This window comes from Amphiprion ocellaris, chromosome 10, assembly GCF_022539595.1.
Source record: "Amphiprion ocellaris isolate individual 3 ecotype Okinawa chromosome 10, ASM2253959v1, whole genome shotgun sequence".
In the NCBI taxonomy this organism is placed as follows: domain Eukaryota; kingdom Metazoa; phylum Chordata; class Actinopteri; family Pomacentridae; genus Amphiprion; species Amphiprion ocellaris.
In genome coordinates this window covers 26371509-26390948 of record NC_072775.1, presented here as the reverse complement: position 1 = coordinate 26390948, position 19440 = coordinate 26371509, and the positions used below count along the sequence as shown (strand labels likewise).

The window sequence follows — 19440 nt, the reverse complement described above, 5'->3', positions numbered from 1 at the left end:
ACAGACTGTGCTGCTTCTGTCATCACATTACTGCAATCACACAGCAAATAAATCCAGAATCTAAACATTTTTCCCTTTCTTTGTGTGTGTCATGCCCTGAGTGCTGCACCTGAGTGCTGCAACATGAACCTTAATTTCCTTTTCAAGTCGGCTTCTTTATAGGTAATTTGACAGAAGGAATGAGAAAAATAATAACAAGAAAAGCACTCAGAGAGCGCAGTACTCTGCCAAGGCTGCTCAGTCATTGTATGATTTCCAACAGATGAAATCTTCCAACAATTCGTGGTCCACAGCGGTGGATTTGTAGTAGGATCGCAATCATGTGATCGTCAGCAAGAATCAAGAATCAAGAATCTTTATTGTCATTGTGTTTCCACACAGCGAAATTACAGTTGGTGACTCCTAGCTATAGATAATAAAACAGAAAAAGGCACACTATATACAAATAAAGTTTTTTAAAAATACTGAAAAGATATAAACATGTAAACAGAGTTAGTGCACATGAGCAGTAGGATGAGTGTAAAGTGCAGTCCAGTGCAAGACTCAGTTCTTTATTGCACATAGTGTGTCTGTTGTGTGTCTAGGGGGGGAATGGACTGGACAGCTCTTGGATAAAAACTGTTTTTCAGTCTGGAGGTCACAGTTTTTATGCTCCTTGTACCGTTTGCTCGAGGGAAGCGGAACAAACAGTCCATTTCCCAGGTGGATGGGGTCAGCAGCAATACATCGGGCCTTCCTCTGGACCCGGCCCGCGTATACTGAGTCCAGGTCTGGAAGAGGACTTCCCACAATCCCCTGTGCTGTTTTAACCACCCGGCATAAGTTTTTTGTGTCCTGAGCTGTGCAGCTGCTGTACCACACTGTTGCACCAAGACAGAGGATGCTTTCTATTGTGGCCCTGTAGAAGTTTGCCAGGAGCTGAAGGAAGAGATCAGCACGTTTCAGGTTAACTGTACACCAACAAAAATATGGCAAAGTGCAAAAAGTGTTGAAATATAAACATTTAGAATTTTCTGTCAAAAGACTTTCTTTTCCAGCAACATTTGCAATAAATCACTGTGAGAACAAGTTGTTGTGAAATACTTTTAACATTTACAAGCATTATTTGAAAGTAGTCATTAAATGTAACTTTTAGTTAGATTTTTATCAGCTGCTGGCTTCAAGGTTGAGAATGATTCTCAAAACAATATACTAGTAAGCAACATAAAAGATAAAAGACTGTAATACCAGTGTATTGTCCCCCGAGGGACTTTGAGTGTGACCAAACATTTCTTGGTGCTTGTCACTACAGACTAAATCTGTCTGTTTTGTGGGTGGGAATTGGCAGTTAAATCATTTGCAGGTGAAAAGCAGAAGTGCAAAAATTTAACATAATGGCTCTAGAGTGAGCCAGTCCCTGGACTGAAGACCTTCTCAAATGCTTTATTTCTTGTCAGCTGTTTTGACCCCAAACATCCAGATGAGAGAGTTTTCTGCTGCAAGTGTAACAGAGGTTTAATAATGGCAACACACTGCCTGGTTACTGTGGGAAACGGTCTCTATGCAGGCACAGGAAATGTTTAAAGAAGATATGAGGAGTAGAAATAAATTCTTTTTTTAATGTTGAGTCAATTACACTTAGAGTGTAAGTCCTGTAAAAGTGAGGCAGCAACATCCATCCATCCATTATCTATACACCACTTTTTCCTAGTTTCTGGAGGGCTGGAGTCTATCCCAGCTGACTTAGGGTGAAGGCAGGGGACACCCTTGACAGGTCAGCAGTCTATCACAGGACTACATATAGAGACAAACAATTACACTCACATTCACACCTTTTTTTAGTTAGAGGTCTTGGAAAACAAATTCAATCGACACCTTAAAGCTGTAATGTAGGACTTTTCACATACAAAACATCCCACACATTCAATCAAATTAAGTTTAGAGGAAGGATTACAGTCTAAGAAAGAAAGCATTCACATAAGAGTTTTTAAAGAAGAAAAAGTGAAAACTATGACCTGCACAAGTATGTCACCTGACTTAAATCCAATAGAACATATCTGGGGTATTTTAAAGAGAAAGGCAGAGCAACACAATCCCTCCGGTAAAAATCAGAGGGAAAAAAATTCTCTCCAGAAATTTATGCAACACAGATATCCTCCATGCCGAGTAGGGTTAAGTCTGACATTAAAAAAACAAATGAAAGAAATTGATAGATAAAGGCGGACAGATGAAGTATTCAAAAAAATTAAAGATTTGAATCCTGTAATGAAATGTGTACAGACTTTTGTTGCACTTAGTTTCTATTGTTGGGTCCATATTTTGTTACAGTAAACCTAACAGATAGTTCTTAAGTTTACATAAGGGCAAATACGCTAGTGTTCAATTTCTAAGTAATCTGATTACTGTAAAATGAAAACATGTTTAATCATTTAATCACATTTGTTCCGTACTGTATGTCAATGTGCATACAATATTTAATTTTAGAGAGAAGAACTTCGATTTAGTTGGGTTTTTTTGTGAATTTAAAAACTTTTTTCGGCCTATGTAATTGCAGGAGAGTCTCAATAATGGCCCACAGTTCCTGAAGCACTTCTAGCTAAAGGCTTCCCCAGAGAACAGTATGTTGATCGCCATTACCCCATCCTGCTCTGTTTGTGAGGAAGTGTCTGCCGTTTCTCCAGAAGAACCACACCTGCAGAAGCTTCCTGGGAGTTTTCAGTGTTTCCTGGCTGCTGATGACACAGCCCTGACCCACACTGTCACCACCATTCATATCTGCAGTGACAGATGCGTCGCCCTGCTCAGCCTGCAGCTGACCACATACCATATATGCTGATTCAAATCCTTGGACAAGTCTACAGAGCGCTGCAGTGGCCTGTTGCAGTTGTGACTGCTTTCTGCACCACGACTCAGAGGCAGCAGGCCGCCACTGTGGTGTCTTGCTGCTCTTGATGTCTTCCTGTTGTTTGACTTCATTCCTGTCTTGGAGGATGTTTCCCACCAACAGAGGCCCCAGTGCTGAGCCTTCCACACCACCCACACCCAACACATTTCAGCAGTGCTTCTCCTGACTCTAGGTCGTGCTGCACTGCATGCTGGGCCTCCTCTTGCGCTCAGCCGCTGCATCCCACAGTTATCACTGAGAACTCCTTCTAAAGATCAAATTACAGAACAAAGTCAAACTCATATCAGCAGAAGTTTTGTTCACTAAGTCCTGCTGATATTTCTCAACACTTGGACCCTCTTCCTGATTTTTCTGGCCAAGCTCCTCCTGCTGCCTGTGGGAATACCCTCATACCTGGATCTGAACGCTGCCTGGCTTTGCTTCTGATAGCAATTGTTTTTATGTGCAGTCTGGCCAACCTAGCAGCTATCGCAGGGCTTGGCATCAGTTCCTCCAGACAACTTCTGTGAGTGGAGATTTAATTTTAGCCTGGCTGCAGACAACGAAACATAACCACACAAAGCACTTTAATGCAGGACGTGTTAAGAGAAGTGAAACCGACTGTGAAGGCCTGAATGTCTTGTATTAAAAATATTTATATACCTCACAAGGGAACATGAGAGAAATGTACCTGCACAGAGGCAAAGTCTGTTGGTCCATCCTTTGATCCAGACCAAAAATGTCTCACCATGGAGTGCCGTACAGACATGCCTCGTGACTGTTTGTTTAACACCATCAGGAGTTTCACCTTTGTGTTATGACCTAAAGTCATCGTTGCATGTTATGGAATAAAGTACACAGTATAACACAGAGTGGGCACCCAGCAGGAATCAAGCTCAACATGAATAATTTTAAAAAGGTAAAACGTTCTTCAAGAAAGCATCGAGTTAAAAAACAACAACAACAACAACAAAAATGGGTTGATCTAATTTTATTAAAAGCAGCTAAGACATTGGGTGGTTCTTTATCTTTTCTATAATCAGCTCATCTTAAGGCATGATGCAAAAGACAAAACATTTCAATGCACTGGTACATATTTTCCCTTCAGAATACATACATTTCTTTTTCTATGATGCCACTTGTTTTTTCATTTTTTTTATTAGAAATATAAATATACATTTGTTTGTATAATAGATGCTAGGAGGATTTGTTTTTAACACACAGTCTGGGTTACATTATGACTAGCGGTGCAGTGTCAGATTTTAACAAAAAAAAAAAGCAACTCATGCTCAAGACCTTAAAGCCTTTCTGCCATATTTTATAATCCAGGAGCAGAGATGCAGGTGCTGGTGAGGAGAAAAAAAATCACCTATAAAGTCCCATAACACAATTACCCAAACAAAAACTAAAAATAATCAGAGTAAATCCACTGTATGTGCTGCTGAAAATCTGTAGCCTAATCTTGCAACAAAATAATGAACATGTTTTCATTGCTACTTGGCTACCTGTTGCCATATATTGTTAGTTAATTTCATTGTTGACTAAGCTGCATTCCAGATAGGGGGAAGCAATCCATATGTACAATAATGTCATTGCTGCAAATATCCTGCTGTGAAAAAATGTCTGTAATGAAACACTAGTCTGAAGGAACAATACTTTGACTTCAGTAAACAGATTAGACTTTTACTGACAGTAAAGTATTCTTCCAACCTTTTTGGTCAGCTATGCCATGTTATTTTTGAGGGCTTTAGTGCATAATCAGAATGCAAGATTAATAGATGTAGCACTAGTTTTTAATTTGTATTCTTCCAAACAAACAAATTTAGCTCAGAAGCTACACACACAAAAAAAAATCCAGGGCTACAGTCTCTGACAGCTGAGCGAATGTTAAAAAGCAAATGGGATTTTTCATCATTTAGCAAATGGAATATTTTTTCCACCCAAATGTTGTAGATTTGTGAGTGTTGTTCCATTAGCTTCGCCCAAAAAAAAATTTTTTTTTGAAGTTTGGAGTAGTTAAGGAAATTGCTCTAGAAGCACTGTGTCAGTTTCATCTCAACATAGCTGGTACACACTTAACCTTGTGAAACAGTGCTTCTTTAGATTTCTCTGTGCTGGTCAAACTACAAACTGTATGGAAAACAATCCTTTCCAGCTCTTTCAAAACTGTCTGTGCTCCAGGTCAAACTCTCTGTCTGGATTAGAGGGACCCATGATGACGCCCCTATGATGTTCCATTAAAAATCAGCTATTTCCAGCTAGAATAGTCATTTACCACATTAACAATGTCTAGACTGTATTTCTGATTATTTAAATGTTATCTTCATTAAAAAATAAAAGGTTTTCTCTCAAAAATAAGAACTTCTAAGTGACTCCAAACTTTCCTCATTTTTTCTATATTTGGGTTTTACGGGGTTAATGCATTCGTCTTCAGGTGCACTTAACTTCTATTAATCTGAAATTAGTATGGAACTTTTGAGATTACTATCAGTGTTACAATGAGGCAAGAAAAGTAAAAGACAACACTGGTTTTGACACTACAGAACTTTACTTGAATTTGATCCAAGTTCATTGTCTATACAGGGTTTATTTACAAGATCCGAAGTCAGGGAAGGGCAAAAACAGAAAAAAAACAAACACCAGATACAACTGAGGTATTAGCTAAAAGCATTTACAGGTATGTCATTTACTAGTAAATATCAATGATGATAAACAGTTAGAGATGCAGTGTCTTCTGCTTAAAAAAACATCTTTTTATATCACAACATGAGGTAGGAGAACAGTGTCTCGATTCATGCAAGAACAAAAGTCTCATCACACTGTAGTATTGGCAACGTAGTATGCAATGGTCATACACAGACACTGTGTTTAATGTTTCAGAACAGCATCAGGGGGGAAAAGGTTCTTTTTAGCAAAGCCACTGATTTTTTTCCCCATCTATAACAGGATGTCTGTAAATGGAAACAAGGTACTCTTAGTAGCCAGTGGTCAGTGTGATCTGTCCCCATTGCATTTCTACTTCCAAGAATAATTATTGGCTAAAAATTACACACTCAACTACAAAGCAGAGCCACCTGTAACACTTCAAAGGTCACCTCTGACTTGTTCACCATTTTTCTTTGCGTAGCCAGGAGGCAAATGTTCTCATGTAATTCTGCATTCAAACGTGTTCATGTGATGAAGCACAGCTCTTCTCACCTTGTTTTAGTCAGTTGGGCAAAATCCACACCTGTAAAAATTCTGTACAATTCATATTCAAGTTCTCATAACACTGCAAAATGCAAAAAAGGCCCAGCACGCTGTGTTACAAGGCATTTTTTTTCTCCTATCATTTAGTCCTTTCTTCATTTTAATTAAAGAAGCTAAACAGCGCCCCCTTGTGTATAAAATGCCAACTATTCAGATAGTAAATGCACAGACTTCCTGTTCATGTGCTGAATTAAAAGGACATTTAGTTTTCTGTTCTGCCAAAGTGGTAATTAAGTGAATAAAAACTAACACTGATTATCTGTGTGATAACTGACAAGGATAATATATGATCCTAAATCAGAAAACCAGATATCCAGAGCTACATGGACAAGTTTTCTGTTTCCCTTTTCAAAGCTGCTGTGCTTCAGACATGGGTGGCCAACACATACCCATGTATGCACAATTTCCAAATCAAATTAGGCTACAACTTCTATTCTTCATAATCTGACTCTGACTTAATATTTAATCAACCTCTGAACCATTAATGAATATAAAACTTGCACATGTTCAATATTCATGCATATGAGCCATCTCAATAGTGTGTGCATTATGTGAGGGAAACTTTTTTTTTCTCTTTACAATAAACAGATTGATAGCGTGGCCCAGTGACACAAAATGTAAGGGGCAGCAAAACATGCAAAAAAATAATATTTAGTTTGTTTTCTCTTTTTTCCCAAAATGCATTTCCTTAAACTAATTTTCAGTTTAGCTTGAGGGGGAGGGGTTTAACAAAGAGGGAAAAAAAGCTTACATTACACATTAAACAGTCTGCCAAGATGAAATCCACAAAAACAATTGCATCAGTTCAGAAAAGGGGAGAATTGTGTAACAAAGTATTATTTTCCTATTTTGCCTCTGTCCTGCATCATGTCTCAGTAAACCATGCGTTTCACTGCCCCACATCCACTCAACAAACACCAAGTTCTGATATCTGCAAAGATCTTTTTTTTTTTTTTTTTTTATAAAAGAAAGCAAAAACATTTAGGCTGACTGAAGCCTTAGTTCTGGTCCAAATTAGATAACCTTTTAAAGATTATTTATATAAGAACAGTTAATATATTAATGACTACTGTATTTACAAAGTGAATATAAATCTTTAGTTAATACGTTAAATATTTTCTTTCATAATTTCAATAAAGGTTTAAATGGAACAACAGTAGAGTGTATATTTGCGGTGTGGGTTTGATTTTACTGGTTTGCACCTGCACCTGCATTTATAATTATCAACAAACCATAACTGTACTCTGTCTGGTCTTCATGTCTGTTACTGTAAAGGGAAGCTGTGTAAGAAAATCTGCATTGAACAGGATGGCGCACAGTGGAATGTCTATCAATTTGCATTTTTAGCAGATGCATAAAAAAAAGCTCAGAGTTTAGCCGAGGCTGATCTTCATACAATTATTTACACACACACACACTCACTTACAGGGATCTTCTTAGTGGCAATAAAAAGCGCTTTGCCTGGCAACTGACACAATAAAAGTCCTGTCTTCTTGCGGCTGGACGTCTGCTCGCTCTCCTGGGCATCTACAAAACGCTGCACACCCCCAGCTGATGGGGATGGATGGACGGGCATGTTTTAGCGAGTGACTGTGGGAGAGGAGAAGGGAGGGAGGTTGTTGAGAGCTGAGGGATCCTGTACAGTCTCACCCAAGGGTGGGCAGGGGGCCCCAGACAACAACAGCTGCCCCCATTCTGACGGCACAAAACAAAAAGGGCTCCCTTGGTACCCCAGCGTCCAGGCCACCCAGCCTGCCGGGGGGGGGAGAGTTCACCAGCGCATTGAGCACACCCCCTCAATCCTCCCCTCTCTTCCTCTCCCGGCCTGCCCGGTGCTGTTTGTTCAGCCAGGCAGAATAACGGGAAGCAAACCACCCTGGACTAACTGCTTTCACCTGCGACCCACATTCTTCGATGACGCTCTTACAAACACGGTGGGGATAAAACCATCTGCTAACAATGAAGTCAAATGATACAAAAAAAAAAAAAGCCCAGAAAAACAGGGACAGACTGCAGCTTTGATCATCTGCTGGGAACGCTGGGGCCATTGTTCTCTCTGAATGCTTGCACTACACTGACACACTCGAGTGTGTGCAGCAATGTTAGGATGTCGTATGTATTATGGCAACACAGTGCAGCTACTGCACATGAGACCCCACCTTTCTTATTTCTTAGAAAAGCTACACCAGCTCAACCGGCCCTCGTGTCCAGACACATTCCTTTCCCAAGGGACTCTGGGGGAGGAGACCGTAGTAAGTGTATAACAATGCTTGTGAGCTTCTTCAAGCCTGAAAAGAGCACAGTGTTTCCTGTCTAGCCCAAATTGGGAGAAAACCACAGTGTTAAGGAGTTTCTTAGCAGAGGGCAATGGCGCCAGCATACAGCGATGGAAGGTGTGAGGTCTCAGTCAGGTTAGAGGAGACACTGGGCAGCTGGTGGTACAACCAACACACTGTTTGGTCTACAACAGGAGACTCCAGGTGCTGCCCAGCAGAGCGAAGAGGAAACCAGTCTGTGTTGGGAGCAGCTGTGGTCCAGGTCAGGCAACATCCTAGCTAGCTACCTTGTAGGGGTCACTCAAAACACTCACTTCAAGTTCAGTGTCACTATAGGCATATTTTCATGAGGTTTTACGACATCTGCAAAATGTATGTTTTATACAGTAAAGATCTTTCTCCTCCATATAGACTCGACATTTTAACATATTATACTTTTGTTGCTGTGTTTTAAAAGAAGCAAAGAAACAGTTTTGAAATGTACATGCAGTTTCCTGCAGTCGCTGGTACTCGAGCGGTTGGGCATTGCGTACAGAAAGACGAAGGAGGCTCGCAACCAGGCCGCATTACGTGACCGGGGGTGTCTGCTGCTGTGCCAGGTAGTAGCATGAAGTAATGTCTGTGAGGAGCTGAGACAAGAGTCTGGGCTGAAGTCTGCAATCTCCAAGTCATTTGCTCCAGAGACCAGAGGGCAGGAAGAGATGGGAGAGGAGGGTGGGAAATACCAAGGGAGAAAAATAGTGATGGGCTAAGTTGGTCTCTACTTGACCAATCTCCTGTCTGTGAAGCAGCTGCTTGTTCAGTAAAAACTATAAATTAAATCAAACATACATGCCCAAAAAATTTTAAATACTGTTTAAAGAGGAGAGGGAAGCAAAAATAAATGTAAAACCATAAAAGTTTTTAAGAGATGTTAAATTACAAAAACAAACGTCAGTCCTACACTGAATAAAAGGGGAGGGGGGGTGAGATGTGAAACTTAAAAACAGCCTGAGATGTGGAGCTCCTTTCTGCTTCAGGCTGATTTATTTGTGTCTGCAGAGTTGGCGGGTAATGGGGAAAGGAATGAGGGAGGGAGGGGGAAGCGCCTGGAGGGGTGGCAGTTACTTTTGGCCAGCCGCTGGGGACTCTGAGATGGAGGAAGAACAGGGTGGGGAGTGGGCGTTGGGGAAGGGGGTAGGAGGAGGAGAGGGGCTGCCTCCCATCGTGCCAGACTGGGCCATCTGCTGTTTGAGCTGGACGATGGTGCGCTCCAGCTTCTCTCGCGCCTCCCGCTCCCTGCGCAGCTCCTCCTGCAGCTCCTGCCGGTCGGCCTCCGCCCGCTCCAGCCTCTGACGTAGCTCTGACAACTAGGAGGAGACCAAGAGACACGAGGCCAAGTTATGACTACAGCACATCAGAACATATTCAGTCTGACATTTAACATCAACCTATCAAAAGTGACGCTGCTTACTCCAGATGGAGCCACATTAGGAGTCAGATTATACAAGACCCCATTAAAATTTTCAGAGATTTTTCTTTTTTGAAGCTGCCACAAATTACTTCTTGATTTCTCTGCAGATAAACGTATTAAATGTGTCACGACATTGTAAAAAACTCCCCATCAATGTTTACCAAAGTCAAAAATGAGATCATCAAATTGCTTGTGGTAAACCAGTAAGTAATCCTAATTAATCTGAACTCATTCTTGTAAAAACATGGTAAAACATGTACACATACACACATGCACATACACATACACACATACACACTGATAGCTACTGGATTATTAAAACGCAATATGCAAAGTACAGTAAAAAGGCTATCTAATGGTGATGCACTGTATTTTGTGTTGTCGACCGTCAGAAATGGATTACAGAAACATTAACTCCAATTGTTTGTTGCTCATTCAGCCATCAGTAGTCACATTTTAAGATGGACGTGAACATAAACTTGTGTATCAGAATCTTCGGTTAAAGGTGTCAGTCAAGAAAACATCTATTACATCTGTTACTGGTCAGCGTGAAGGTTTTAAGATGAGACAAAGTCACTTTAATAATACTATTTTGATTTTATTTTCACAGCAGTCAACACAAAGACCCATTTATGAAGACACCAGTGACTTATTCTAAGACAAGAAAGGTGTTATTATTTGACTATTCTTTACTTTTAAAACTTGCTAACTGTAAAAATTACACAGTGTCTATGGTCAGACTAGCATTAGTCTCATAATCACTCAAACATATGTATGCGGTCCTTCCTAACCGGCAGACTGACTTAGATGCCAGTGGGAGCAGGGCAGCAGAAGCTTCCACAACAGACAGGAGGGGGATATCGCATACATAACAGAGCATATCTCAAGATCAAGTGTGGTGGGAAACCAAACAATGGTCCAGTGTGTTAGTTTTTATGCTCTTCACCAGTACAGTAGCACAGGACATGCATATACATTGAAGAGATTTCTTTCTAACAGACATATTTAAAAGAGACTTCTGAATATTTTTCCACCCAGTCTACATCAGTTGGTCCAGACTAATTCATTCAGATGCACATTCATGCTAATAGACTATAAATAAAATATATTAAGTGATTGCAAACGTTCAGCAAATTCAAGTAAGTATTAATGTGAAGAGTGTTGTGCTGATGTTTCCCATGTTTAAATGTGAATCCTACTGGAGTGTTGCTCTGGTGTATACACCACTGCAACTCACTGTTTTTGATTCCAAAATCAGTGCTGGGCTCACATGTTCCCCTCTAAGCTCGTACCTGTGCAGTGTAGTGGGCCTCTTGTTGGCGTTGTGCCCCTGGCTCGCAGGCGCAGGCCTGCTGTCGGAGCTGCTCCAGACGGGTCTCCAGCTCCAGCTGCTCCTGGCGGGCCTGGCTGAGCTGCCTTGCCTGCTCAGTGTGCACTGCCTCCAGCTCGCTGCGCAGCTCCCGCTGCTCGGCGCTCAGCTCCCGTAACCTTGCCGCTTCGCCCCCACGCAATGCCTCCAGCTCCTGGAGACACAGACACAAAGTTAAGGAAAACAACAATAATCATGTGACACTTCATTGACCCCTGTAGGGAAAACCATTTACAATACAGCCCCTCCGCAAGGAGTTCTGATGTTTGATACCCACAAGAGCTTAAATGCAGACTTGCACTTTTTATTCACTGTGCTTCCCAAAATCTCATAGAATCCAAAACTATATATGTAACCTTTTAGCTTTAATACCACATAGGCAGTAGGACTATGAATACTGTAAAGACTAAGAAAAAATAAATTCAAAAACTTTTACATGTATAGCTTCAACTTATTTGTAAGTTTCAAAAACTGCACAATATGCGTTTATTTTCTTGCATCAGACATTTGGTAAGTAATATAAAATTTTGTAACAGAGAATGGACATCTCATTTTACATTACAAAGCAGTTGTCTTCAAACCCATTAGAGGGTTTGAATAAAGGGACATAATTCGGCAGTAACTGTGAACGTTACTATAATGTAGGTGAACTCTATTATCATATATCCAAATTGAAATTAAACTTGAGCACTAAAATGGTATGTTATATAGTGAAACACTGTGATTCATATGATCTGTCCTGCCAACTTGGATTAACAATGACAGAACCATCTGATACCAACATGTTTCATGTGATAGGACGAGAGATGGAGGGGTCGGTGGAAGGTGAACATTACCTTCACATCCACGCCAAGGACACTTTTAACAGGCAGGAACAGTTATGGTCTAGTTTATCTTGGGCTCATTTATCTTGGTCTTTGTTCTTTCCTGCTGTCGACTCACCATTTCCAGCTGCAGCTGCTTGTGCAGGGTGGAGTTGAGCTTCTCCTGCTGCCTGCTGTACATCTGCATGATCTCCACAACAATCCTGTCCTTGTCGTCCTCCAGCCCCCCCAACACCGCTGTGGTGCTGCACGTGGCAGAGCTCATGTCCTTAGCCGCTACCTCTGTTACCGATGACAACAACAACGCGGGAGGAGGAGGTGGGGTGTGGGCGGGGATGTGGGCTGCTTTCTTGGAGCCAGGACTGCTTGTCTCCATGGAAACTGCCTGGGTTTGGCATTCCCGTTCGGTGGCCGAGGCAGCAGTGGCACGTTGGGATTTGGCCTCCTCGGTGGCGCTAGGAGCGACAGGAGGCGACGCATGAAGATCTGAAGACGGAAGGGAGAGGAGGATGAAGGAAGAAGTTTTGAAAAAAAGAAGAGGAGGAGGTGGTTGAAAGACAGGAAGTGTGAGCCGTGCTGGTGCACACTCCCACCCACACTTAGTAACACCCTCGCACAACCTCATAAAAGCTCACACTTCTTCCTCAGCGTGAGCGCACACACAAGCACAAGTACAGCATGGCAACAGCCGAGGAACCAAACACTCGCCCACAAATTTTCTGTGTGTTTGCCCTCAGACACACAGAGAGAAAAGAGAGGAATACAAGGCCTTGTGTGGGAGCTGCGCTGCTCTGCGTGGGCTCCTGCTCACTTCAAACTCTGACTTGTTCCCTCATTGCGGCCTTTAAGGTGTGTATCATGGGAAAAATGGGTCAAGTGGGAATCTGTGGCAATATCATGTTTTGGTTTGACTCAGAGTCTTAGTGTTACAATTCGACTCTAAATTTGGGCTCTCACTCGAGTTCACTGGGTGCTGTCCTTTGCCAACTGACCTGCAAATGAGAGATAACCGACTATTAAGAGAAACTGGTTGTGATGAGGGTCATTGCCTGGGTTACAGAAAAAGTAAATGCATTAACTTCTAAGCATCACACGGTTTACTTTCTGTATAAAACTTACAAAACAAAGTGTAATTTGCTGACCATCATCATTGATTAAATATTTTACAATGACATAAGTTGTGTATTCTGGAGGTGGAGTGGGTGGCAAAGCAGTCTGTGGATGTTAACCATCTGGACCCCATTAAAAGGCATGTATTTGCAAATTTACACCATCCATTTGAGCCAGAACTGTAAAAACAGTGAGAATCACTGAATTTTCAACTTTCTGACAGTCTTTAAACATATGGTATCAGACTTTCAGTTTTCTTGGAAAAAAATAATCCAATCTCATGTTAAAATCCTGATATTTCATCTAAAACACTTCATTCTACAAGTTTCACTTCAAAAAAATTAAGCTAATAAATAGATTGTATAAAATCAAAAACGTCTGCGCTCTTTGGCATAAACCTACAAGCCATGGCTGACTCAGTTATGACCAACAGCCACATGACAAAAATTGAAGAACGTTTCAGCTGAACTGCAGGCTGTGTGTAGACGGAGGAGGTAGGAAGCATTGAAACAAATTAAAATTTTTTTACAATATTGTAATATTGTAACATATAAAGATAATGTTGTACATGTTGATTCCCGGTTATTTCAATTGTTGTATAATCAATAATCGAAGACATTAAACTTCAATCTTTTTGTCTATTTGGGGGATTTACGACATTAGAGCTGTCATACAGCAAAAACAACATTTCTGAGTTCCCTCTGCATCTAGTGATTGGACTTTATTTTGCAGTGAAAATGAGCCCTCAGTCAGGATGTAACAGGAGCTTTAAACACCCAGAAACTGCTTGGGAAACCTGTGAAAAAAATTATTTTCCAAAATGTTGTACAGCTTTTGAATTCAATCTGATTATGGAGTTCTTATCATGGTTGAGGTTTTTGTAAATCGTTCCACTGCTGCAGTGTACATTGGTTAGCATTATACATCATCTACCAAGAATTTTTCTCCCACCCCACACTCTCACACACAAAAACACATGTGCACAGATGTTGCAGTGGGGAATGCAAATTCTAGTAATGATGAAGTGTTGGAAGCAGCAAAGCTTAAGCACAGAAAGAGAAGAAGAAATAGTGAAAGAGTGACAGGGTGACCACAAGAACAGTGGGCTGTTTACCAGCATAATGTATTCATACAGTATGTATGTGACAGGAAACAGCATGCTCTTTACACAGCATGTTTGACACTGCAAAATACATTCCTTTACTGACTCAAGCTGGCTTGCGCATGTGCGTATACACACTAACACACATACACACTCACATGCAAGCTCTGAGTGGTGCACACACATGGCAGCAGAAGCGCACAAATAACGGGATAACAGGAGTGAGTCATTTGGTGGTGGATCAAAAGGAAATAAGCAGAAAAGAGATAGAGAGAAAGACGGCCACAACAAAAATAGTGAAAGGCTCGCAGACAGACTGGCAGAGGAGAGCTTGCAATGAAGGGTGAAAACAAAAAGAAAAAGAAAGGGGGAGGGTTTGACAGCAGACTAAGAGGGAGGTGGAGATGAAGGGAATTGGAGAAGAAAGAGACAAGGATGGATGGATGGAAGAGGAAGTGCGGGAGTAGACGGAGAACCAAGTCAGAGAGGATGTAGAGATAGCTGCCAGGAAAAGAAAGAGAGGGAGGAAGGGGCGAAGAGAGACGGCTTGGTTAGAGAAGAAAATGGGGAGCAGAATGCCTGAGAGATATGAGAGAGGGAGGGAGGGAGAGAGAGAGCCTGGCAGTCAGACGTGGCGTAATAATGGCAGACGGAAACCATTCCTGTGATTCATGCTCTTATCTCTCTTTCTCTGAATATACACACATCTTATTACTGCAAGCGTAACATACACTTAAATGTGCACATGAAAACACACGCTGCAGAGAAGAGGTCACTGCCATTTCCACCCCTCTTGTTCATCAATAGTGAGGTGCCCCCAGAGTCTTCATGTGAAGGTCAATGCATGATTATGTGCACCACTGCAGGCTTCAATGTTAAATGTGTGTGTCTGCGTGAATGTGTGCGATGCAGGCTGTATGTTTACAGTAAGCACGTGTCTCCTCTCCAAGTGTGTTGCATGAACACGATCTGCGTGTCGCTTCTGCTTATGTAGAATGCATGTAGAGTGCTTATGCTTGCTGTATGTGTGTCATGTATTTTTAGTAGGCATGTGTCAGCCTCGCTTGTGTGTCTAATGTACATACAGGAGGGTGTACTTTAAATAAAATAATTCATATTTAATATCATCCGTGTTATCTAGGATTATTTATGGAAATCATTTGAGCTAATACTGATTGTTAAACCAAATTAAGACAAGGAGAGTATATTAATATTTTAAAATATAATCTTCTTTCAAGTGATATTTTCTAGGTTTGTCTATATTTTTAACCAGAAATGGCTTGAGACAAGAGTTTTGGTCAGCTAGTGTTACTGTAACAAACTGCATATAAATAGTCAATCATTATCTGTATCACTCTATCTAATGATATGAAAAAAAATGAAGATGAGATCAAGATACGAATCCTGATCAAAGCAGAAAATGTTCACATTTCTCTTCACCTGAAAAAAAGATGTGATATTTGCTGCACTTTGTTCCAAACAAGCATGTTTTCTTGTGTCTGGAGAGCAAGATTTGTAAGTCGCGCATTTCTGTAGCAACACAGTGCTTCATTTATAATAGTATATTGTGACAGAATTTAGTTTTATCAAAAAATTGCAGCTCCTGCACTCAGGACATTGCACTTGGCCATACTACTTTTGAATATGGTAACTGAATTAAGATATCTGTATTTTACTACATTGTCAGTGTACTGATGAGTATTAAACCTGCAGAGAAATGACACAAAGACTGATGACACATGCTTACGATGCATGCCTATGATGCATGCATTGCAATTTTCTGTTTTTAAACTTTAATCCTCCTTTTGAATACTGAGTTTCTGAGTTTTCATCCAAAGCATCAGAAACTTTTCTTGGACCTTTCCTATGTTTTGCCATCATCAGGCTTGACATTACCTCTAGTTGCTGTAGCCTTATCTAAGTCACTACAGTTTCTCTCCATTTTCAGCTAACTAATCAGTGCTAGTTTAGATAAATACATTCCTACTGGTGCAATAGTGTCACCACAGACACCAGATTTAAAACTCTGGTATACTGTGAAATACAGAGAGATTTACCTGGCACTGAGATTCTCAATCAGCCTTGTGTAATCTTGTTTTGTTTTTCTGGATATTTGGGTCCAGCCCTAATAATTTTATGTATTATTCTATTTCTGTATTGTTGGATTTAAGTGATTTCAGTGATTTCCGTGCTTGCCATTGGCCTGACTGTATCTTATCCAAAGGAGGACAATTTTAGGGTATCATAGCAAAGAAGGTGAGAATGTGACATCATATCTGATCATATTTTTCTATATATCTGCATGACCATGATCCAGTTCAGAGAAGAACACTGACTTGCTTATCCAATATCAGGTCTCTTTGGTCACTTAGCTCATGGTTAATTCTTCAGCTGGCGATGTGGTTTTTGGTTTCTAATGTTACTATTTGCCGCAATATGTTGGGAGATTTGTATGATTACTGACCCAGTGGTGGCTCGTCGTGGCCCAGCACTCTGCGACTGTAGTGGTGTTTGAGAAGCGCTCCGAGCACCTCAGGGCTCATCTCTGCCTCCCTCCGCAGTGATACGTTGGGAGCCACCATCTTATCATACGTGTACAAGTAGTAACTGGAGAGAGAAACGCAGAGAGAAAGAGGACATTTAAACACTGAAATGACACAAATGAAGACAAATATGTTCTCATTTCAAAACAGCTGGTAATTCAATAGTGCTTAATAATAATTTTAATTTAATTCCTCAGTCACTCAAAGATGTGGTCTGCTGCTAATTATATAAACACTGGATAAAGCATCTGTTCTGTCCGCTTTTGTTACTCTAATCATAGTGGTAGCAGTGTCACCTTCCACATACTCCTCTATGAACTAAAGATCAGAAAATTCTGTTGCACATAAAGCAACATATACGCCTACAACAGCCATTTACAACAATGAGACACAACTGAATTGGAGTAACACAACATTAGTCAGTGGGTGTCTGATTTAGCCCAAAGTAATGGTACCATCTGAAGGCAGGAGCTGCAAACACAGCGTGGAATATGGATATTTCTTATCATGTGTTTACAGGATCTCAGTCTAAACAGACCCTCAGCTTATCACAAATGTCCAGGTAGAGGGTACAACCGAGAGAGAGATAGCACACGGAGATGCTCCAAAGCTACTGAGCCACCACTATCTGTCTATTCCTGGCTGCATGGTGGGAAACGAGGGAAAGAAAAGAGGAGAGAAAAATAGAGGAGAGGAGAGGAGAGGAGAGGAGAGGAGAGGAGAGGAGAGGAGAGGAGAGGAGAGGAGAGGAGAGGAGAGGAGAGGAGAGGAGAGGAGAGGAGAGGAGAGGAGAGGAGAGGAGAGGAGAGGAGAGGAGAGGAGAGGAGAGGAGAGGAGAGGAGAGAAGAGGAGAGGCACCTCCCCCACCAGCAGTCCCCTCCAGACAGGGCTGAGGCTGAAGCAGTGAACTAGGTTAAGCATGACAGCTCAGTGGGACTCTGCCTGAAAAACTACAGCACTACCAGCCAAGCCTTGTTTCCTCTCCTCTGGATGGAAATGAAGCACTGCCTGCTTGCCTGAATGGGAATCTGAAACTCCTTCACATGAAATGGCTCAGAAGTGATTGAATAATATAAGGCTGGCTCATATCTGACACGTGTACCACTAATGGATGTTTGTAGCAACTCAAATACGATGTTAACGGCTCTGGATGTCTGGCACGATGTCTGACTGTAGCAGGGCATTTCATTATTATTAACACTGCGATGCAAAATACATGCTCCGAACTGGTCTGTGCAAGTCTTGACTGGTTTGCAAGTATAGCAGTCATGTTGGCAGGTGACCAGAGCTCTAATCCCCCAGTTTGTCTGGCTTGTCGTCTGTGAGCCTTCTCAGTATGTCAAAGGCAATCGCATGTAACTATAGCGCCATAAACCATCTAATTCCAGACTTTATTCTGAGTCAGATTACTGCGTTTACAATGAGAGAGCCATATCCAAACACAGGCTGGTGTCCCTTGGGAGAGATAGAAGGAGACACATGTGGTACATGTGAGGAAGAGGACAAGAAGGGAACAGAGCACGTGAAGGAGTACAGTACCAAAAGAAACAGAGATGAGAAAGAAACTTAAGATTGCGTGGTGATTATTTCACCAAAGCAGAAGGACACCTACAGTATCTGGCACAAAGATTTAGGCCCAGGCTTCTACAGATAACACCAGGCCAACTGGCTTTGTTTCAGGTATTGAAAGCTGCTTAAACAACTGACAGAAAATGAATCTGCAGCAATTTTGATAGTCATTTATTAAGCTAAAATCCTCCGAATGAGCTTTTCAAATGAGGCCTTGCTGCTCGTCTCTGCTTTGTATCTTTGTAAATTAAATATCTTTGGGATGTGGATGTTTATTTTGGTTAAAACAACAACCTAACATGCTTCAGTACTTTCAGACATTTAAACTAATAATAAAATATGTCATACAGATAAATTGATAATGAAACCAATTGTTAGTTGCAGCAATTTAATGGTATTGCAGCGTGGTTGAATCAAGGTTAATATGATGTAGTACCTGGGATGGACCAGGGTGGGGTGTCCTGGCTCCTCCTTGATGTCTGAGAAAAGACGGTTAAACACCAGAGTAGGTGGAGATGTTTTACCCTGTGGAAAAAAAACACATAAATATGACACCAAACACCAACATATTTCCTTTTAAAAATATTGTTTTACAGTTACAAAGGCACAGAATGGCAGTTCTTCAATCTAGAATTGTTGATCTGAGCATCAACTTTACAGTTGAACAGATAAATTATTACAATGGCAATCAGATGCATACGCATGTGCGCACACGGATATGTGGAGAGAAGCAGCAGGGGAAGTAGGGAATGTGCTGTACTGCACATGGCGCTCTTGGAGCCTTAATCTAATAAAGCTAATATATGCATGCATACATGTGAATGAGGGATCATCCATCAGGCATCAGCTGAGACACTGTGCATGTGTGTGTTTGTGCACGAGTCAGAGAAAAAGATAATCATGATAAAGAGCTTCTTCCCTGCATGTAAAGTTGGTGTGTGTGCAGCGACAGGGGAGGTGAAGAACAGAGCCGTACAGCAGCTGAAAGAGTGTGTTTCCTGACAGGTCAGAGGAGAAGCGTGCCACTATGAATGGGTGAACAGGGGGCGTGTCTGTCAGTGAGGGTGTGGGTGGTGACCCTG

At 41.4% G+C, this 19440-nt stretch overlaps 1 protein-coding gene across 2 annotated transcripts in view; it reads right to left on the bottom strand.

Annotated features, from left to right (window-relative positions):
- Positions 1-5389: 5389 nt before the first annotated feature.
- skila (SKI-like proto-oncogene a) overlaps positions 5390-19440 on the bottom strand; it is a 35567-nt gene continuing 21516 nt past the window's right edge. For both annotated transcript variants that reach the window (XM_055014389.1, XM_055014390.1), the window contains exons 4-8: positions 18795-18883; positions 16711-16853; positions 12153-12520; positions 11134-11364; positions 5390-9737 (exon numbers count right to left, since the gene is read on the bottom strand). In XM_055014389.1, coding sequence (XP_054870364.1) covers positions 9492-9737; positions 11134-11364; positions 12153-12520; positions 16711-16853; positions 18795-18883 — 1077 coding nt within the window. In that variant the 3' untranslated portion in view covers positions 5390-9491. The remainder of the gene's footprint in view (positions 9738-11133; positions 11365-12152; positions 12521-16710; positions 16854-18794; positions 18884-19440) is intronic.